This window comes from Propithecus coquereli, unplaced genomic scaffold, assembly GCF_000956105.1.
Source record: "Propithecus coquereli isolate 6110/MARCELLA unplaced genomic scaffold, Pcoq_1.0 Scaffold1, whole genome shotgun sequence".
NCBI lineage: Eukaryota > Metazoa > Chordata > Mammalia > Primates > Indriidae > Propithecus > Propithecus coquereli.
Window position 1 is genome coordinate 27,076,113 of NW_012133857.1, and position 23,619 is coordinate 27,099,731.

Consider the following 23,619-nt stretch of genomic DNA (forward strand, 5'->3'; position numbering starts at 1 on the left):
AGCAATTAGCAAAGCCGATACACAAACCCACGTCCTCTCTTTAAATGATGCCAAAATCAAGGCCCACATAGAATAGTGTGCTATTCTTTTTCTCAACCAGCTCTCTTGAGAAAAAAAGGTATGTGTGTTTATAGATATGTGTATGTACACAAACACATACACGCATACATATTACACACATATACATACATGTGTATACATATGCTTACTTACACATTTAACTGATATAAAGGATATGTAGCAATTTACAAAGAATAAAATATAAAATTTTTTATTTTAAATTCCATACATCAATTTATTCTCATAGAATACTTTTGTTGATTTTTGCTGGACTTTTGAAACTGTTGCCAAACTATGGTGGTAACTGCCTAAACAAAGTAGTTCAGGTGTGACTGTTAGTTGATATTTTATTTAAGAGTAGGGAGGAAGTGGAATGATGAAGACATATGTCAGGACTTGGTTCATTGACCAATGATGTGGAAGATCTCTTTGCTGAATCAGATAATTTTCAAATACTGGAAGAATATTTCCTTATATTTTTGTGCTCTTCACAATATAACAAGTATAGACATTAGAATCTTTTAAATTTAATCTGAATTATTAATATTTTCTCCATCACTTTCTTAAGTCTAAATAATCAACAAAGCAATACGTACAGTAAGCACTGATTATAGCACTTGCTGATTCCTGTGGTGTAAATACTCTCACCATGACTAATTTCAAGCTGCCATTTGACACTGATGGACACAGAGCTGGGCAGAGAACCTCATTAGCACACCCTTAGATAGTATATCCGCCACACAGATACATACAGATGTAAATAACCTCAAGAGCACAGATAACAGTAACATGTAGTAAAATAATTAGCAAGTGATATGTTTTGAGTATTTATCAGTGCTGTTTTTAATACCATCTATTTAATTATAGGTTTGTATCTTCAATTTCTAACAATGGCTATAATGAATTAACTACAAAATTCCTGATAAATTTACCGATTGGCTCTTGTGAGCTGGTACAACTTAGTTCTAGTGCATTGCTGCCTGAATATATGACACCAGTTACTGAATCCTACATTAAAACCATTTTAAAATTTGAGTTCAGGAAAATGAGACTAAACAACCAACATTTTCCATTCAATAAGAATCAGAATCAATCCTACATATATCTCAAATAACTACAGAAGAACAAAACAGGTATGTCAAAGTATTAGATTCTAAATGTAACAAACAGGTAAACCTGGACAATTTAGTTAATCAACTGGCTGCTCTATTTACATAATCTATAAAAGGATTTCAATTTTTTATGAACCGCTGGGAAGTTCTGACATCTTAGTGCGCAAAGCCAGTAGCTGAGTTGGACGAAGGAGACTCACCTGGGTATCAGTTGGTCTAGTTGCTGCGTTACAGTCATTGTCGTCCACCACGGACATGTAAGTCCCAATGATGCACTTCACTGCTCTTAGCTGGTACCCCTGCCCACAGGTGACACTGCACTGGAGGAAGGAAATAAGACAAAAAGGATACACATTCAGTAAATCTTCTCTTTCCCTGACTTTCCCCATAGCATTTTACAAAAGAAAAATATTTCCATCGTAGTAGGCCAAAGGGTAAAATTAGGTAAAAGTGGACAATTCTACTCTGCACAAATTATACTGATTAACTATCATGATGTCACTTGAAATTACTTCTGCTTCCCACTGGAATTATATTTGTAGGGGTTCAACTCCTTGACTGTGAACTCCTAGAAGAAGGGCAGTGCATCTCCATGATTTTTACATCTTTCACACTGTACCTAGCAGAGTGCGGTAGCCAAAATAGGTGCTCAATACAGCTCTGTGACCTTATTTGACTTCTAGAAAATTGTCTTGATGAAATACTTGGAGTTTGCATCAATATTTTTATACAAGACGGTTTCTGCAATATTATTTATAAAATACGACAAAATATTGAACACCACTTAAGTATATAACAAGCAAAAGTTGAATATACTGTGGTACACAGGTAGTAATGAAAACAATGCAGCCATTAAAAGGCAAATTGTTAGGTTACAAAAAGTAGTCTACAAGACAGTAAGTAGGAGGAGTGATGTCACAGAAATGGCAGAGTAGAGATCTAAGAATTGGTCCTTCCACTGAAACAAACTATAATAAATAAGCTGACAAGAACTAGTAGAGTCAACTTTTTTGGAACTCTCGAATCTAATAAAAAATTTATAGCAACTAGGTGAGTGTTTAATGAAGAAAAAAGCTGCCACATTTTGGTCAGAAAGCATGGTGGCATTTTTTTTCTTATCCATCTACCACACTACACATTCCTCCCAAATGCACATGGGACATTTTCTAAGACAGAACATACATTAAGCCACAAAACAAGTCTCCATATGTTTAAAAAGATTAAAATTCCACAAAATATCTTCTTTGATGACAATGGAGGGAGGCAAGGAATCAATAACAGAAGGAAAACTAAAAAATTCACAAATAAGTGGAAATTGAATAACATCCTCTTAAACAGCTGATAAGTCAAGGAAGAAACCACAAGGGATATTAGAAAATACCTTGAGAGGAATAAAAATGAAAACAGAACATAAGAAAATTTATGAGATGCAGTCAAAGCAGTGCCCACAGAGAAATTTATAGCTGCAAGCACCTATATTAATAAAGAAGAAAGATCTCAAATCAACTTTATATCTTAAGGAACCAGAAAAAGAAAAGCAAACTAAACTTAAAACCAGGAGAAGGAAGGAAATAATAAAGATTAGAGTGGAGATAAATGGAATAGAGAATAAAAAAAAATAAAGAAAAATCAATAAAGCCAGAAATTGGTTCTTTGTAAAGATCAACAAAATTGACAAACCTTTAGCTAGAAAGATTAAAAAAAAGAGAAAGATCCCCAAATCATAAATGAAAGAGATGACATTACTACTGACCCTAAAGCAATAAAAAGAATTAGAAGAGAGTACTATGAACAATTGTATGTCAACATATTAGATGACACATGTAGATTATCAAACACACACATATTTTCTAGAAACACAAATCACAAAAACTAACTTAAGAAGAATAAAAAATATGAATAGACCTCTCAGAAGTAAAGAGATTGAATTAATAATCAAAGACTCCCCAATAAATAAAAGTCCAAGGTCAGTTCACTGATGAATTTTGTCAAACAATTAAAGAAATATTAACACCAATTATTCTCAAAAGCTTCCAAAAAAATTGAAGAGGAGGAAATACTTCCTAACCCATTCTACGAAGCCAGCATTACCCTGATAACAAAGCCAAAGATAACACAAAAAAAGAAAACTACAAGCCAATATTGCTTATGAATACAGATACAAAAATCCTCAATAAAATATGAGCAAATTGAATCCAAGAGCATATTAAAAGGATTATACATCATGGCCAAATGGGATTTAGTCTAGGAATGTAAGGGTGGTCCAACATAAAAAAAAATCAATCAATGCAATATACCACATTAATAAAACAAAGCAGAAAAAAACCACATGATCATCTCAATTGAGGAAAGCATTTGAAAAAATTCAACAGCTTTTCATGATAAAGACTTTCAAAAAGCTAGCAATAGGAGGGAACTTCTTCAACGTGATGAAAGGCACTTATGAAAAACCCACAGCTAACTTCATACTTTCCCCCAAGATCAGGAACATGACAAGGATGCCTGCTCTCACCACTGCTATTCAACACTGTATTGGAAGTTCTATCCAGAGAAACCAGGCAGGGGGAAAAATTAAAAAGCATGCAAATTGGAAAGGGAGAAATAACACTTTCTATTTACAGATGTCATCATACTATATATAGGCATCCCAAGAATCTATAAAAAAATACTACTAGAGCTAATAAACAAATTCAGTGACATTGCAGAGTATGAGATAGACGCAGAAAAATCAGTTATGTTTCTATACACCAGCAATGAACAATCCCAAAAGGAAATTAAAAAAATAATTTCATTTAATTCATAATAACATACAAAAGAATAAAATACCTAGGAACAAGTTTAAACAAAGAGGTGAAAGACTTCCACAATAAAAACTATAAAACATTTCTGAAAGAAATGGAAAGACATTGCATGTTCATGGACTGGAAAATTTGGTATTGCTAAAATGGTAATATTCTCCAAACTGATCCATAGATTCAATGCAATCCCAATCAAAATCTTTATGACCCTTTTGGAGAAGTGGAAGAGCTGATCCTTAGATTCACATGGAATGGCAAGAGACCCCAAACAGGCAAAACAATATTTGAAAAGAACAAAGTAGGAGGACTTACAATTCTCGATTTCAAAACTTATTACAGTGATCAAAACAGTGTGGTACTGGCATAAGGACATACAGACTAATGGAATAGAATTCAGAGTCCACAAATAAACCTATACATGTTTGACCAAGCGATTTTTCACAAGGGTGCCAAAACCACTCAATGGAGAAAGAATAGTCTCTTCAACAAGTGGGGCTGGGACAAGTGGATATCTACAAGCAAAGCAGGAAGTTGGGATCCTACCTCACATTACATACAAAAATTAACCCAAAATGGATCAGTGACCTAAATATGAGAGCTAAAACTATAAAACTCTTTAAAAAAATAGCAAAAAACTTCATGACATTGGGTTGGGTAATGATTTCTTTGTTATGATATCACAAGCAAAGACAACAAAAAAATAGACAAATGGCACTTTATTAAGATTAAAATCTTTTGTGCTCAAAGGACACTACGAGCAGAGTGAAAAGGCAATTCAGAGGATGAGAGAATATATTTGTAAATCATACATCTGATAAGGGACTGATACTCAGAATACATAAAGAACTCCTACAACTCAACAAAAAAAAGCCAAACAATTGGATTAAAAAATGTGAAAAGGAATAGTACTGAACTCTACATTTAAAAAGGCTTAAAATGGTAAATTTTACGTTAAATGTATTTTACAATTATGAATTTTTAAAAAATAGGCAAAGGATTTGAATAGACATTTCTCCAAAGAAGATATACAAATAACCAAAAAGCACATGAAAAGATGCTCAATATCTCTTGTTATTTAGGGAAATACAAATCATAACCATAGCGAGACACCACGTCACACCCCACACTAGGAGGGCTATAATTAAAAAAATGGAAAATACAATAACAATTGTTGATGTGGAGAAATTGAAATCCTTGTAAATTGCTGGTAAGAATGTAAAATGATACAGCTGCTATGGAAAACCATTTGGCAGTTAAGAAGTTAAACAAAGAATTACTACATGATCCAGCAATTCCAATCCTAGGTACATATCCAAAAGAAGTGAAATCAGCTACTAAAATAAATGCTGGTACATAAATACTCACAGCAGCATTATTCATAGTAGCCAAAATGTGGGAACAGCCCAAATGTCCGTCTCAGATGAATGGATAAACAAGTTATGGTATATCTGTACAATGGAATATCATTCAGCCATAAAAAGCAATGATGTACAGATACATGCTAAAGTATGAAAACATGGCATGTGAAAGAAGCCAGACACAAAGGTCACATATTGTATGATTCCATTTCTATGAAATGTCCAGAATAGGTAAGTCCATAAAGACAGAATGCAGATTGGTGGGTGCCAGGGGCTGGGGGGATTGGGAGCAACTGCTTAACGTGTGCGGGGTTTCTTTTGGGGGAAATTAAAATGTTTTAGAACTAGATAGAGGTGATGGTTGCAAAGCATTATGAATGTACTAAATGTCACTGATTTGTTCGCTTAAAATGGTTAGTTTTGTTATAAGAGTTTCATTTCAATTTTAAAAAATAGGCAGGGTACAATCCAAATATTAGTTTAAAAAATATTAGAAGAAAATTATAAACATGTTAACACTAGGAGTCTCTGCAGCGTTGAGTTAGGAATGTGGTTTTCCTCCTTTTGCTAAATGACATTTTGCAAAATTTCTCTTACGCATATGTGTAACTCTTAAATAACATTTTAAAGACTGTTTTCCTGAATTGAATGTTCAGTCAAAGAAAGAACAAATCTGTGGATACAAGATGGGCTAGGAAGGGCCTGGAGTAGACATGATTAAAAAATAGGCCTGTCAGTTCTAATAGATGTTCTAGTCAAATCTTGACAGTGACCCTGAGCTGTGCTCTCCCTTCTCTTATTATTCCCTAAAAGTTATGCAGATGTAGACGAAAAGGAGGCAAGATCAAAAGCGTAAGTGGACCCTCCCTGTTTATTCAGACATAATTAGCCATTTGGACTGGGGATGCTGTGAAATGGGGAAGATTCAGCAGAGTGTCACTATTAGGGAAAGAAATTGCAGGGTGCAGTAATAAAGCACGCATTGCATGCATATTTGGAAATGAAGACAGAGGCTAAAGGACCGGAGTAGCTGTGGCTGGTCCAAGTGGAGGGGGGTCATTCTTCAAGAGATTACGTAAGTGACAGCAGACAGCTGCTCTACTTCTGATGGGAACTCAGAGTGCTACTCGAATAGTACCCAGAACGCTTTCTGCTTCTATATTAGGAAGGACTTAATTCCAAGAGTAGTGGCTTCTCCAGTGCGAGCCCCCAGGAACCTTTCACTGTCTCCTTTAAGAATGGTTCAAGTTAAGACTGTGGAACACACAGACTAGAGGACTCGGAAAAGATTCTTTCCAAGCGTGAGGATTCTGCAACCTTTGATCTAATTAATTGTGTTTGAAGAGTCTGACTTATTTATGAGAGGTGAGCTCTGGAATTGTGATGCTGGGAGCCAAAACATCTCTTCCAAATCCCATTCCAGACCCTCCTGCCAAAGACTCTGGCGCTGGGTCACATTTTGTAACAGACCCACAGAGGCACGCTAGAAGATAACATCAGCCAGACATGAAATCTGTTGTGAATTTGAGCAAATGCTCATGTGCACGAGCTACAGTCTAAGCCAAGGGGCGAAGGCACGCACGTGGGTCTGTAAAAGCAGTAATCAGCTCCAGCAGGGCGAGCGGCGACTCTCAGAAGTGGGGCGAGATGGTCGCAGAGTTACACGTGCTCGACCTGGCGCCATGGAGGTATAGTGTGTGCCACACAGCGCAGAGGTTAAATCCCTGCCGCTGGAATGCTCCTCCGCAAGCCCTCTCCAGATAAGAAGGAAAGAATGTAGTTAAGAATCTTATCGTTCAAAATACCTGTCCCCAGGGACCCGCCTGCCAGGACGCACATTCCGGCTGCTGACAAGTCTGCATGGAGTCTGGCTTGGTCTCAGGGTCACACATTTTATCATTTAATCGATCTTCGCCAAACTGACACCAGACCTGGCGGTGCGTATGCCCTTTTCCGCAGGTGACCAAGCACTGTAATGAAACGCAGAGCTGGTCAGGGTCATTTCTGATCAATGCGTTGTGGTTTCTGGGCGTTATTTACTGATTAGCAGGAACAGGTGTGCTCTTTCCCCACAGCAATTCCTTTCTCCCACAGCAATTCCTTTCTCCCACAGCAATTTGTACATACACCAAGCCTCATTTTTTTTCATTTATTCATTCCTTCATTCATTCTGTATTTATCGTCTCTGGGCCAGTTTCAATCACAGAATAAACTCAACACAGCACCAGGCTCTAAAACACTGAAGAACAACATTCGTGATTTTCTAGCATAAGAGTTAAGTGTGGGGAACTATGAGTCAGATCAATCTGGCTTTTAATCCCTATACAACCAACTCACATGGTCTCTCTGAACCTCAGTTTTCTCGTCTGTAAAATGGGTATAACATTAATGCCAAAGTGTTGTGAAAATTAAGTGAAAAAAATCCAACTAAAGTGCTTAGCACAATGTTCACTCAAATGTTAATCATCATTATCCATGCTCATTGTAGAAAATTTAAAAAATACAGAGAAATATAAAAGAGAAATTATGATGATCCAAAATCTCACTGCCCAAGGATAACCATTATCAATATTTTGCTGTTTTCTTTCCAGTCTTTTTATTTAAGGAACTTTGGATTATAATACATTTCCAGTTTAATTTCCCCCACCTCTATTTTATCAAACATTTTTGTAAAGATTTGTTACTTAATTTGAAATGATACTTTAGTTATTAATAATATAAACTATTTAAGTAAAATTTAAAACCATACATTCTTTTATCTTTTTAAACCAAATACTAGAATTTAAGCAAAGGCAGTTTATTAACCTGGAACTAAAGCACTAATTTGCTGTTAATTTGTCCAGAAATCAGACACTGTTAATCACATGCATTATTAATTGTCTACTGTTCCAGGGACATTAATGGTATCCTTTTCAAATTCACGCTTTATTTGATGGTGAAAGTAAACAGTTAATATTGCACTTCTGTGGAGGAGATAAAGGCATGGATGTAATAGCTACAGCAGGGAAACACTGTTCTTTTCCCACATTCCTGACTTGGTCCATAAATAAGAAAACTTCTGTTCCCCTTCCACTTGTTCCCTCTTAAGGAAGGTGCAGTGGGTCACCTGCTTGGGGAGACTCTCCCTGAGCCCTGTTCATAGTGAGTGCTAATTCTGTACCATGAAAGCAAGAAAGAGGCTCTACCTTCTTTCTCTTGCTGTACTGGGGCCACCCGTGCTGGGCAATGGAGGGTTCCCCTTGTGTTTCATATCGTAAGGGACAAGAAAGGCATAGATCTGGAATACTCGGCCTGGTCTATTTCTCTTTATTGCAAGTTTTTCTCTAGCAACTGGATGAGTAAGTCAGGTAGGTCATCACTCCCTGAGGTCTAATTCTCTTATTTCAAAGTTGAAGTAGGAACCTCATGATGACTTCAGATCTAAGCTAGCAAAGCTTTATGATGAATAAAGCCCTAATTTCCATTCAGCAACTTAGCTAGGGCTCCAAGAGGAGGAACCGGAACTTCAAAATCATCAACAGAAGCTACCATGGTGGGTGATCCTGCCGAGCCCACAGTGCCTCTGAGGTCACCGGTAGACTAGTCACATCCAGCTGTGCAGTCTTGATGCAGGTAGAGAACTGGAGTTGTTTCCTCAAGGGGAGGTAGGAGAAACGTGCAGCAGGTTTACCCTTAAGCAGACCAGGGGAGCCCCAGAATTAGAGTTTAAGAGATGACCCAGGAAATAACAGCCCTCCCATCTCACCTCTGACCACTCTCCAGATTTCCACTGTGGACAAGGGAACTCATTGCACCTCTGAACAGTGACTTTCTCCTGATGCGTGCATTTGCTGTCATCTAGTACGTCATTTCGGGTGTTGACACAAATAGCCCTTCTCCTCTGGGTCCCACCATCACAGCTTTTAGAACACTGTAAAGACAAAGAATCAAATAAAACCGTTGCGGAGTTTCTTATGAAGCATGCTCAAGATCCTGGCTATGCTGTCGCTTCCAGTCTGTAACTGCGGTCCCCAATCCCTGGGCTGCAGACCAGTACAGGTCCTTGGGCTGTTAGGAACCCGGCCGCACAGAAAGAGGCAAGGGAGCGAAGCTTCATCTGAATTTACAGCCACTCCCCATGGCTCAAATCACCACATAAGCTCCGCCTCCTGTCGGATCAGTGGCATTAGATTCTCATAGGAGCACGAACCCTACTGTAAACTGCGCATGCGAGGGATCCAGGTTGCGTGCTCCTTGTGAGAATCTAATGCTTGACGATCTGAGGTGGAGCTGAGATAGTGATGCCCACTCCGCCCCCCTCCAATTTTTCCTGGGAAAAATTGTCTCCCAGGAAACCAGTCCCTGGTGTCAAAAAAGTTGGGGACCACTGTTTAAGAAACAACCAACCAACCCTGGCCAACTTTAGTTGTTATTTTGGGGGAGATATTTTTGAGTTATCAATTTATTTACCAGGTTTATACTGAAGTCAATATGAGCTCACCAGCATACAAAAATAAAATTGGAAATGGCCTGTAGAGTATGGAAAGGGATTGGTTGATGTTATTCCACCACTTTAAATTGTCCGCATGCCACGCCCATGTCAGACATTACAAACCAATCCTGGTACTCTTTTCTGCGGGGCTTGAATAAGCTCAGGCATTACAAAGAAATCACATTTCTCTTTTCCATATAGCCTAAATGGGGCTTCTCAGCACAGCCCTGCAAGGAGCCACCATCAACCAATCAGACTTAGCAGCCAAGACGACTCTGTGAATGAGCGTGACTTACTTCAGTCCAAGCGGAATAGCGCCAGCCGCCGGTGTTACATTCTCCTGAGCACTTTTCCCGGTTGCTGGGTTTGGGGTTACTGCTGCAAAAACTGTCATCAACCTTCTCGGTCTTTCCATCCAGCCTGCTGTATTTGGCACAGTAGATGTCTAATGTGCGGTAACCCAAACCACACTGGGCGCTGCATTCACTCCTGCTGGCAACGTGCCACCTGGGCATCAAAATGAGAAACCAACATTGCCGTTAAATATGTACACCTTATCTAGATTCAACTGGGAGAAGAGTTATTTTTTTTCTTCCTTAACTCAAATACCATGAAGCTCAAAGCCACAGTCAGGTACTAAAATCCAATTTTAAAACAACATATCCATATATTTTTCATGGCTGCCAATGTACATGGCAGTCACAGAATGACAGCCGGAGGGCCTGTCTTTGTCAAGATTCTCCCCTGATACAGTTAATCTGAAATTCAAGCAACCAAAAGGAAAAAAAGACACATACACATTGAAATTCAACAGAGCAAAAAAAAGCAATTTTACATTTAAAAGGTTCGTGCAACCCACTATATCATTTGCCTTCTCCTAAGAGAGATCCAATGTTGGAAACTCAACCTAGGAACCCTCCTTTATGTGGGCCTATGCTAGAAAGTGCTCAATGAACATTCTGTGAATTAATTAAGGAATGAATCACTGGGACTGTAATTGTGAATTTCAAGTGTGCTTAAATGCAGTGTACATAATATCGGTGAATAAAGACTCTAAATTCCTTGAAGATATAGACTATATTCTATATCTCAATGATACACATTTAAAATTTGATTTGAATCTATAAATCTTTGTCACCTTTGAATCCCCAGTACCTACAATGAGACTTTTTGGGCACACAGTAGGTGCTTAGTATATGCTTATGAATTGTCTGGTTTTTTTTAATGCCCCAGGAACATGGTCAGCAGTGCTGAAATTTGAAAAGAGAATAAATGTCAAAGCTGGATAGAACAGTCTAAATAAATGAGCTCAAAATATATTTTGTTGATTAGATTTACAAATCCAAAGAGAATAATTTCTTTATAATCTTCATTGGATTTCACTCTTGACAGTTAATTCCTTCACTGCTCAGAAACTGGGTGGTGTGCGGATTGCTAATGTCCTAAGAGCCCTTCCATGCACACCTGTCCAGGGGGAGGACTCAGGAAAAGGAAGAGGAGTCCGGGCCACATGCTTGTCTTGGAATTTCTTGCTAATGTCCAAAAGTAGGTCAGAGTTGACCATTTGGCAAGTAAAGTGGGCTACAGAGATCTTCTGTTATAGTGACACTGTATGGGGGGCTTTGTTCTAACCCGGAAGGTGTTACCAGTGAAGAATTGTAAAACAATGCTTTATCTCATCCTGTCACGAGGCAAACTCTCACTTCCTTCAGGAAGTGAGGCAAAAATGTGGCTCAATTCAACAGAGGCATCTGGAACTTTCATCTGCTCTTTGATTGCTGGCTACCTTCTCTTTGCCTTTGTCACCATTTCCTATGGAAAGGTTATTTTCCATCCTGGATAAGGGAGGCAGGCGTCCTACACCCACAAGAAAATATACTAGCAGCTTAGGAGGGCAAAGTAGAGTCTCCCTGACTTTCACACAATCCCCAGAAACTGAGCAGAGGGCCTTGAAGATTCTGTGGAAAGGGCGCAGCACTGCCTTAGAAAAGATCATCTCAAAATGCTACCCTCTGCTTCATGGTCTTGCCCTGGATGGTGTTCTCAACTTTGGGATTTCACAATCATTTGGTTCATTTCACGGGAAATAAAATATAATCATATTTTATTACTGTATTTCAGAAAAGCATACTGCAAAGCATTTGTTACTAAGTGGAAACTGAGAAGAAAACGTGTGCGTATGTCTGTGTCGCCGTGGGGGCTGGGGGAATTAAATGATTTTGAGAACGACTGAATTGAACAGGTTTCTATATTGCAGAACTTCTCAGGGCTTTCAAAATGTTGATCAGCATTATGAATCTCCACATGGGGAAGGAGATTGTGAGACTTCTCACACATAACCGGTTTGCCACGGATCATCCTGCAGAACGAGTGATCCACAAACATGCTTTGGGAAAAGCTATTTTAGAGTTTGACCCATTAGTAACAATCCTCTCTCCAGTCTCTCAGTTTTGGACATAGCTGCTTCGCAATAATTAGTATAAATCGTTATTATATTGACTGTTAGGCTGATAGAAGAAAGAACACCTTCTTCAGGATTGGTTTGTGTCTTCGCATATTTTTCAGTTAACAACTTTATTTTTCTAATAATCTGTAAAAGCCAGTAAGATACGAGTTTGAATTTTGACAAATAAACATGACTTTCTCTTTAATTTTAGGAATGAACATACACCTCTTTAGTTATGAGGCCTTTGTAAGCTAATCCTAAATTCTAGTTTTTTCTTTTCATTTTTTAATTCATACTCTTAGAAGCTTCACTTCTACCAAAAGACACGGCCACGATCTCTTTACCTTCTTTCTTTAATCAGTCAGAGGTGCTACTATGACCCTCCAAGCCTGTGATCTGAGCTGCTATTCTCATTTGGTCTCAGTAGAGTTTTAAAAAAAAGTTAAGTGTTAAAAAACTAGTGACTTTTTCTGAATGAGGAATTTAGAACAGCGTATTTGGCATGCCTACTATATGAAATGAAAAGACTGCAAGCCCCGACTTTACCTAGGTATAGTGAAATTATTTTTAATAACCATCAGAGGATGGACTATGGAATCAGAAAGACCTGGGTGTGAATGTCATTTATTAAACTAAGGGACCCTAGGTGAGTCACTTAATGTCACTGAGCCTCAGCTTCCTCATCTGTGAAATGGGGGAAAATAGAATGTATTTCACAGGGCTATTTTGGGGGTTCAGTGAGGCAAGGCACATATTGCAAGCATTCAAGAAAAGTATGCTTTATTATTTTTATTATTGTTACCCTTGGTGTTTTATTCTCCAACAAAGTTTTCAGTATCATTAACTCCGTATAAACCAATGAGGAGAAATTCACTTGAGATTTTTTGTATCATCCTACATAAAAGTCTCTTTTTTTTTTATGGTCACATTCAAATACTCAAAATGCTTTGTTCAAACTTGCCTTCTTTGTGATCACAGGAGCATGCTTAGCATGTATTTATCATGAGAGACTCGCCCAGCCGCAGTCTGATTCAGCAATGAGAAATGAAATGGGGGGATCCATGCAAGGTAGGGAACAGGAATGGGGCAGAAAACTCCTATGGGAATTATTTCTTTTCACAAAGGAAGAAAAGCTACACAAAACGGGATCCATGAATATCACCCATCATCATGAACGAATTAAGAATGAAAACAGCCTTCTCCTGGGGTTTACGCACACAGGGTCCAGGGGTAGACGGACTGCATAGGAACATCAGAATCTCTGCCACTTCTCTAACTGGCTGTGTGACCTTGAGCAATTTGCTTAACTTCTCTTAGCTTCTGTTTTCCTTATTTGTAAAATGGTGGTAATAACAAGACCCATGTCATAGTGTTGTTTGAGGAACTAATTGGGTATTAATTATTTTAATAGGATAATATAAGAACTATCCTATTAATAAAAAATAACAACAGGATAATATATAACTGTTAAAAACAGTTCTTAGTAAATGGTTGATTCTATTACTATTACTTTCAGAGTATTGGGGAATATAGTGATAATTTGATGTAAGGCTAATCTGAAAATGTCACCTTATTCAATTTATTAAAGTTGCACTTCAAGTTAGTTACCTAATTATTTTTTTCTGAAAAGATCTTTAATTCTAATTTAACTCAATTGGCTGAAACAATGGGTTTATATAGATACTACCTATAACAAAAATACTCCCTGGTACAAATGTCTGCCTTTTAATGTCTTCTTGTCCTTCCACAATGACTTTTGTCAATGCTTTTTTGCAAGCCAATAAGCAAGCAAGTCAGTGACACTGGGTAGAGGGCAAGTGTGGTAGGGTGCAGAAATCCTGGGCTTTGATGTCAGAGCCTTCAGTCAGTACTGGCAAAGATATGGCACTCATGCCACAGCTCCCCTTCTGACTTCCACGGCAGGCATCACTAATTGATCACAGCACTCCTCTTTTCTCTCAGAGCCTCAAGAGGGCCTTATGATCTGCAATCCAGTGCTATAGGCAGATAATGCCACTTGATAGGATTTGACATGGTCATGTGGAACCTTCAAAATGCTTAAGCATTCACTTTGTTACTTATGAATGGTGAGTTAACACAGTTCCATACCACTCTACACTGATAATTTCTCTTCTTAAAAGGAGAATAAAACAGCAACTCACTTTACCTGCATTTCATTGTCAAGAAGACTATACAATAGAAGCCTACGCCTACTTAATATTTAAACATTACACAGTCAACCTTACTGGCAAATGGGGAAGCTTTAGAATTCTCCGCCCACCCAATATTTCCTGCCCCAGATACCATATTTTTCTTAAATATAGAATTGTTTGAATATCAAGCCATCTGCATATAGATTTTCTTCTTGCTCCTTCCACGACTCTACCTTAATGCATTGCAACTTTTATGTGCATAAGAGTTCTCTGCAGGATAGTATACACTCTAGGTGGATACAGAACACTATAGGTACTTCAAGGGATGAGGGTCTCCCCTTTTCTTTTGACTTTCAAACCAAATTTTTGCATAAGATGTGACTCAATCATGATGCTAATACCTAGCTAGTGAGTTGTAAGGATCAAAAGAGAACTTTTTTTGGCAAGTGCCATACTCTTATTAGCTATTTTCAATTTTCAGGTGAATAAGAAACCTGCAGGCATATGTCCTGGATGATCAGTTCTGGAGGGATGGAAAATTGGCTAAAGCTTATTTCACTGAAACACAAGAAAGGGGAACTGAAGGTCAGTATCCCCCCTTCCCCTTCTCACATGCAGAGGGCTCCCACAGGACCCTCATGACTCAGTAGTAAAGATCCCGAGAAGAGCAGCCCCACCTCAGGTCACAGTCTGTGCCACAGGGTTCAGTGATGGGTCCTGGCTGGGGCAGCCGGTCGCATCTTTGATCAGAAACAGTAAGCTGGTCAGATTCCCTGGTGCAAACAGGTTTTCGTTTCCGTTCCCCTAATCAGGGAGGAAAAAAAAATCATTCAGGGAAATTAATCTGTTCCATAAATGATTTCAACCAGGTGTTGGCAAACATTTTCTCTAAAGAGCTAGACAGTAAATATTTTCAGGCCATATGATCTCTGTTACTCTACTCATACTCAACCCTGTCATTACGAGGCAAAGGCAGCTGCTTGTAGATAATACCTAAACAAATGAACATGGCTGTGTTCCAATAAAACTTTATTTATAAAAGTGGGCAGCAGGCTGGATTTGGCCCCCTGGCTGTAGTTTGCCAACCACTAATTTAGATAAAAGGAAACAAGATAAATAATATATGATATGACTTCTAAAACCATGTCCCATAGAAAATTAAGGTGGCAGAGCTGATTTTGCTTGGTTTTACATGTGTACAAACCTCTTATGATGAGGAAACCTACCATTTCCTGAATCCCTTAAAAAATTCAACTTGCCAGCCCAAAATGACCAGATAGATTCAGAGAAAGCTGATTACAGACACATGCAGATAGAAAGGTTCCTAGGTTCCACCGATTTGGCTGTTCTTTTAAAAAAGAAAGAGATATTTAAAATTCTTCAGATCCCCCAACCTCAAACTCAAAGCAGATACCTTGGCAGGGTTTGCTGCACGCTTGCCAGGGCCCATGACTGTTCCAGTAAAACTGCTGAGGTTTATCTTCAATCGGGATATTGAAAGAATAGCGCACATCGGGGTTGTATAACTTCCCCACCGACAGAACCTGGAATGTGTGGACAAAACGGAGAGGATGTTTGTGGGCCGGGTGACTCCAACTGGGATAAGAGCGTGGTGGGCTCATGGTCAAGTTTTTACCTGAAGCAAAAGTTCTTGTTCAATGCGATCCGTGGAGTTGATTCTTTCCACTGCGTTGTCGGATCCGCTGTACTCTATCACAGCATTCCCAACACGGATTTCCCTTTTGGACATTGTGACAACAAAGTCTCCATTTAGCAAGAATTCACCTTTACTGCTTGATAAAGCTGTGAGAAAAGAGAATTCATTAATCTGCTGCCCACGACTACCTGTTTGAAATGTGAACTAACATCTTTATAGGCAGAGAGTCATAGTGCAAAGAACTGAACTTCTGAGCCAGACAGGCATGGCTTCAAATCCTAGATCTGTCACTTGCCAGCGTGTGGCATTTGGGAATCACTTTCCCTCTGTCAGTGTCCATTTATCTCTAAAATGGAGATAAAACACCTATCCCTCATGGTATCTGGGAAAAACAAAATATAATATAGGGGTTCCAATCAGCATGGGGTTTGTTATATAAGACCCATAGTTACAGGATTATATTAACAGAGGGAAGCACAAGTATAATGATTTGAAAAATATACACTAGTAAATTGAACATTTATAAAATTGGTTCCTACACAAATCTCTCTATATATTTTAGAATTAGTCAAGCCTATTCAATCTTTGATAGATCTTCTTCGTTTGACAGATGCTGAAATCTGAAGATACATGGTTAACAGACTGCTCAAATGTCACCTTTTCAGGCGGCTCACTGTGGTAGCCGGCTTCAAACATGGCCCCAAAGATCCTTGCTTCCTGGTATTCACACTTTGTGTCATCCCCTCCCACAATGAGTAGGAATTACTGTGTAATCACTGAGATAATGCAGAAACGACAGAGTGCAACTTCTGAGGCAAGGTCAAAGGCACTGTGGCTCTGCCTTGCTCTTCCTTGGACAGTGGGCTTTGGGAGAAGCCAGCTGCCATGTTGTAAGGATACTCAAGAAGCCCATGGAGAGGCCTCCTGCAAACATCAGTGAAAAGCTGAAGACTTCTGCCGAAAGCTCTGAGTCATCTGGGATGTGGATCCTTCAGCCCCAGTCAAGCCTGCAGATAACACCACGGCCCTGCCTGCCATCTTGACTATAACCTCATGAGAATCCTGAAGCCATTAATATCCAGCTATGATAGGTGATTTTCTGACATAAGAACCTGAGAGACAGTATGTATTTGTTGTTCTAAGCCACTATGTCTTGAAATAACTTGTTACAGATAATTTGTGAAAGATTAATATACCTACTCAGACCATTCTTTTTAAAACTGCAACCTCCTCCCACTGCCAGCACAGATTTCATATTTCTCATCCCTCTTCCCACTCTAATTTTTCTCCATGGCACTTTGTTTATGCTCTCCCTCCCCAAAGAAGAATTGAAGCCCCATGAGGGCAAGGAGGTTGGAACTGTTTTATTCGCTACTATACTGCAGCTTCGGAAAGAACACATGGCAGGGGCACCAGATCTTGCAAAAGATGGAAAAAAAAAAAACAAACTCAGTGACATTGAAAAAGTGATGCTGGAGAACTTCTTGAATCAAGTGTCAAAATAACGGCCAAATGAAGACCTGACAGAGACCAATTCTGGAATCTAAAATAGTCAAACTCATAGAATTAGAGACTAGAACGGTGGTCGCCAGGGGTGGGAGAGAGGGAGAATGGGGAGATGTTGGTCAAAGGGTACAGTTTCAGTTATTCAAGATGGATACATTCTGGAGATCTAACATAAGGCAATGTGACTAGTTGACCATACTGTATTACATACTTGACATTTACTTAAGGGTAGATCGTAAGTGTTCTCACCAAACACACACATACATACGTTAAAAAAAAAAAAAAAAGAATGGAGGGAAGGAAGGAGAGAAGGAAGGAATGAAAGAATGGAGAAAGAAAAAAAACAAAAGAAAAGGGTAACTATATACAGTGATAGATATGTTAATTAGCTTGGTTTTGGTGATTTTTTCATAATGTATAGGAATATGAAACATCCGGTTGAACCCCTTAAATACATACAATTTTTATTTGTCAACTATACTTCAATAAAGCTGAAAAAAAGAAAACAAAGAAAAGGAAAGCAAATTGACAAGGAGGATGAGATAATAGCTGCTACAGAAAGAATAATTTATTTATCAAAGGGCCAAGAGAGATTCTTGGTAAAGTTAATGAATCCTCTGAAAGTTTTTTAAAAATTGACTCTCTTTCAGATTTTACTGTTAAATCCAAACTTTTAGTTAAGAATAGACTACTCTGCTATTGTATGACATGATATGGAAAACTTAACGCAAAAATATTTATCAGTTGCTCTATTCTTTCCAAAACTTCAGCATGATTGGAATGAAAACATAATTTTGTTGACTATAAGATCAAATAAATTTATTTTCATACTTTTGTATTAATTTCTCAAGAAAAAAATCTGTTATATCTTTTCCCTGTAGTATTTATTACAACATTTTGGTATCATTTTCAGTACTGCTTTTTCTCCCCAGTACCATTGCTCCTTCAATAACGAGTCCTCCTGAATATTGGTCTTGACATGAACCAGGCACTCGATAAATCAGAGCTATTAAACATTTGGGCCCTGAACAAAATATTAGAAAAAGGCTCTCTGACCTTTTGTAATTTGTGCCCTATGAGCAAATCTCAGCAGTGAGGAAACCCTTGCAATGTACTTAGGTGAATAAAAGAAAAACAAGGAACTAACTTGTGTATGGTAACCAGGTATCCTCCCAGGCACCAGTGGTAATCAATTGGTACTAGCTGCCTGACAAACCACGTAGAACAGGGTTCACGGACAACATCATGGCTCAGCATCATATTAATAATATCTGTCTTGGCCATGGAATGAGGAATGGCCAAGTCGTCTTAGGTATTTGCCAGGTCCTAACTCATCTTTCGCTGACGCAGGTGATGCAGTGTCTTTCACCACTCAGGCGAGAAGTGATGTTTATCAAAAGAGGCTTCGAGGATTTATGTTAAATAGGTATTGTACCCTCATGCGCAGATTAAAGAGGGCTGAGATGAAGCTCTGAGTGTCCCTTGTGCTTTGGTAGCAGTAGGATCCTCATTTTCTTGGACATGGGAACCTCACAGAGTCCGTGCAGTTGGACACTTCACTGACGCAAGGCTACTCTTTCTAGGATCAGGAATTAACTGCACTGAAGTCTGTTCCCAACCCAGTGTTTCATTTATCAGAATTTCCACCCATGTGAACACCATGTAGCCCCAAGGGAAGAATAAGATGCCTTAATCTGAACCGGTTGGGAAGAACACGGTGACACAGGAAACAGCCAGGGTTAGCTTTTAAAAGGATAAAAGACCACCCAACTTCTTGGCTCTAAATCCTTTGATAGTTCCTACTGCCTACAGAATATAGTTCAAACTCCTTACATAACCTACCTGTAACTTTACAAATCTTAACCTCACCTATCTTTCCAGTCTCACCATTCACTCCTACCAATAAACCTAAATTTCCAGGCCTATATAGCCCCTGGTCAGTCATATATTTTTCTACATGGAAGCAATAAACTAAAGTGGTTAAGGCTATAACATCTGGAGTCAGACCAATAAGGATTCCAATTCTTCCCATTTTCTGTTTGTGTAACCTTGGATAAGTAACTTAAGCTCTCTAAGCCTCAGTTTCCTCCTCTGTATAATGGGTTTCTTACAAGATTGTTAGGTGGATTAAACAAGATAGTGCATAGTGGCTTTAGTTCCTGGCAGACCATAATGCCTTCACATGCTCTGTCTCCTTATCATACCTCTATGAGGCAAGGTCTCTTATAGATGCCCAATTTATGGATGAGAAAAGCATGACCTAGAGATTATTAATTTCCCAAGGCCAGATGGTTTCTAATCAAGGAAATCTATTTCCAGAGCCTGTTAACCACTAAAATTTTTCAAGAAGGGAGTCAACAAATGCTTGTTAAATTAGTGAATGAATTCAGGCACTTTCTCTCGCATACAAATAGAAACTAAATATGCTTAGGTTACAGATTTTTAAAAATTTAAATTGTTCATTTTGCTAGCCTACACGAGCCCTTTAGCAAACTAACCATTTAAAAATTCACTTTTGTCAGCCCAAGAAAAATCCCAACCCATAGTAGGTGCTCAATCGATGATGTTGAAAGAATGCGTGATGGATGGAACCTGACACTCATGACGAGGAGAATAGAGTGCTTCCAGCCAAACGACTTTTCTCAATCAGTGTAAACCTCTGACAACCTCGTTTCGCCTGCAGCTCCTGCAGCGTGAGATCTACCGGCCATGCAAGATGCAGGAGTTTCAATGGGTCACTGACTGGAGCCGAGGTCGTTTCCGCGGCACCTCGGGCATCCTGAGGCTGTCCAATGCGGGTCACTCACATGGTGATGGCATGATGTGCTGTCAACAAAATCACCCAATTCTTTCAAGTGAAGTCACGTACTAGCTACCCAGCTGATGTTTCACTAACAAAGGGGAACCGAAATGTCACATGCCAGTTCTGTAAATTAAGTGATAATCCAGTATGGTTATATTCAAAGATCGATGGTCTATTCTAGGTTAATTGGGGGTGGGGTCTTTTCCAATGTCTCCAGGCTTCCTCTCATGCTTATGCTGACTTGGGGTACCTTCACCCTTCACTGCACGCTCTTTATTCCCGTCGACCGTGAGTAGGGAATGAGACAGGGGCTCAAATGGTAGAAGGTTCCTCTTATGATCTGCTCTGATAAACAGTTTGGCGCCAGACGTCCTTAAAATCATCAGATGAAAAGAAATTCATCTTGCACTGAATCGATTCCTGTCTTCCCATTGCCACGATTAATCCAGGACTAAGTGTACTGGAGACAAACAAGTGTCACAGAAATGTCTACTTTTTCCTCTAAAGAGGTATGAACATGGTGGCCGTAGGTACAGCTTGGCTTTAACTCAACAGGAGGGAGAGGTCCATGTGACAGGACGACCTTTGACAGAGAGGCTTTCTGCTTCGGTACCTTGTGAAACAAATAGTTTCCTGAAAACAACAGTCTAATGCCCAACCTCCCACTAATGCGATTAGGGGAGCTAATTTCCTGGGTTGGTTTCCCTCCCATTGCACCCATCAGAGACGGGCTGTCACAAAGGCCCTCTCCCCTGGAAATTGCTCCCTCACCAAAACACGCAGAAGAGGATGGCTTGAGTGACATTTAAAAAAACACGAGGGATAAGGATGAAGATTGCTTAGCAACGGAACAGCTGCGACTGGACTCCCGCAAGACCCAGCATGGGTCGTAAAACCTTCCCGGGGCATTTGTTGCACCTTCCTTGAAGCCAAGAGTAAACATTTACACACCCCAGACTTGATGACAACATCAAATTCTTCCTAACTTGTTAAGTAACCACTGTGAGGTTCAAAGGCTCTGAGGTCTTGACTTTCACACTCGGTGGCCTGTGACTTGCAATTTACGCTCACACACTTTTCATTTGCTTCCAGAGACACTTTCCTAAGCCAACAGGTGACTTTCCCATAATATTCCATTAAAGAGCCATGACTGCCTCAGACTGCCTGTCCCCGATGACAAATCTTCTTTAATTTTGTTTTCGTTCTTTACAAGGAGATTAAGAAACCTTCAGTGAGAAATAAAAGGTTATCAGGAGGCCCGCCCTGAATTCAGGCACCCGAGGTGGGCTGATTAAGTTGAACTGAATCGAGGCCACTACTTGGAGGGAGATTATTTTTCCAAGAAGGAGAAGAATAGAAGAGAATCCCTCTCCCTTTCGAGGAGAAGAAAGGAGCAACTCAATGTGGCTTTCGGCTCTCAGGAAATCAATTTATAAAGGAGGTTAGACGCAATGCGGTTTGATTTAATTAGGAAGTAGTAAGGACATAGCAGTCACATGCTCAAATTTATAACCAAGCATATGAAAAAAAAAATACAGATTTTACACAGTGGTGGAAGGAGAAATACTGAATTCCCCCAAAATAATTTGAAAACAGTCCCCATGAACTTTGTTAATTCTCTTATAAAGTCAACACTCCTTTGGATATTTAGGTGGTGAAAAACCAATGCAGCCATTGAGTAATTAATTCCGAGTGAGACATTATGACCTTTAAAAGAAGGGATGAATTTGTATTTCCAAAGGTAACCCCCATTCTCCATTAAGCACACAGTAGGTACAGTAAAGACAGCATGAACAATGGCTGCTCAGTAATTCAGCATTTACTTCACACCTGCCATGTGTAGGTTTTATATCAGGAGCTAAAGATGTACAGATGCAGCCCAGACCTTAAAACACTAGTGGGCATATGGATAAATATGTAACGAGTCTTCTCAACTCAGTTGAGGGCAACTCCAACCTTTCCACTGCTCAGGTCAAAACCCTAGCATTTGTGACTCTGCTCGACTTCTTCACACCTTGACTCCTGTCTTTCTCTCACCTGCCATATTCAATCCACCAACAAATCATGATGGCTCTGACTTCCAAAGACATTCAGAATCTGACCACACGCTGCCACCTCCACTGCTCCTGCCTGGGGACAAGCCACCAGCATCTCTCCCCTGGATTACTGCAATGACTGCCTAATCAGGGTCACTGCTTCTGCCCTGCACCCTTTCTCCACCTTCTCTTCTCAACATACCAGCCGGAGTACACCTTTAAAAACACAAATGCAATTATATCACATCATTCCTCAGCTCAAAACTTCCAGTGGCTCCCTTTGTCTCTCAGAGTCCAAGCCAAAGTCCTTCCAGTTGTTATGTGGCCCTCTATGACCTAGTCCTGCTCCCTGTCCACCCTCATCTAGGACTGTCCTCCACGCTTACTCAGCAACAGCCACACAGGCCTCCCTCTGTTCTTCCAACAATTCAGACATGGTCCTACTTCAAGGACTTTGCAGTGGCTATTCCCTCTACCTGGAATGCTCTTCTCCCACAGAGCCTGTTTTCTCTCTCCCCGATTCAAACATTTCAACTCCACTGGCCCCACCCCACCCCCGGTATCCCAATTTCTTTTATGCTGCTCTGATTTCTAATAGCACATACCATCTTCTAATAGTATGGAGTTTGCTTTATCTATTAAGTTATTGTTTATTTTCTATTTCCCCTCACTAAAAAATAAACTCCAAGAAGACGGGAATTTTCATTATTTTTTGGTCCATGTTGTTCATTGTGCCTAGAACAGCGCCTGGCTCATATTAAATAAGCAAATGAATGAATGGAGATACACAGCAAGAAATGCTACAATGGGTCATGTATAAATATTATACTTGACTAGCATGCTTGGCTAAAGGATCACTGACTGACTATGCAAGATTTCATGTAGACATTCCAAAATACAGATAGAGGTTCTAATTTGATTCAAAAAATACTCATTTACTGGCTCAATATGTCCAAATGTTTGGATTAAGCCTCTATAGAGGCTATATTCAGATGGATAAATAGAGCTCCTGCCTAGACATTATAAGAGACAAAGTACATTCATTTTTTATAAAAATTGCCCAGACAATCACAAAGATGTAAAACAACCCAAGTGCCCATCAATACGTAAGTAGATTAATAAAACATGGTATATGTGTGGAGTACTACTCAGTCATAAAAAATGGTGATCTAGTATCTTTTGTTACAACCTGGATGGAATTGGAGACCATTCTTCTAAG

At 39.3% G+C, this 23,619-nt stretch overlaps 1 protein-coding gene across 1 annotated transcript in view; it reads right to left on the reverse strand.

Moving 5' to 3' along the window:
* The window catches only part of ADAMTS9 (ADAM metallopeptidase with thrombospondin type 1 motif, 9), a 189,036-nt gene that overhangs the window by 77,732 nt on the left and 87,685 nt on the right, over nucleotides 1-23,619 (reverse strand). Inside the window, exons 17-23 of the mRNA XM_012639039.1 lie at nucleotides 16,035-16,201; nucleotides 15,813-15,942; nucleotides 15,076-15,202; nucleotides 10,096-10,306; nucleotides 9,074-9,238; nucleotides 7,134-7,298; nucleotides 1,373-1,492 (exon numbers count right to left, since the gene is read on the reverse strand). Of these exons, the coding sequence (XP_012494493.1) occupies nucleotides 1,373-1,492; nucleotides 7,134-7,298; nucleotides 9,074-9,238; nucleotides 10,096-10,306; nucleotides 15,076-15,202; nucleotides 15,813-15,942; nucleotides 16,035-16,201 (1,085 nt within the window). The remainder of the gene's footprint in view (nucleotides 1-1,372; nucleotides 1,493-7,133; nucleotides 7,299-9,073; nucleotides 9,239-10,095; nucleotides 10,307-15,075; nucleotides 15,203-15,812; nucleotides 15,943-16,034; nucleotides 16,202-23,619) is intronic.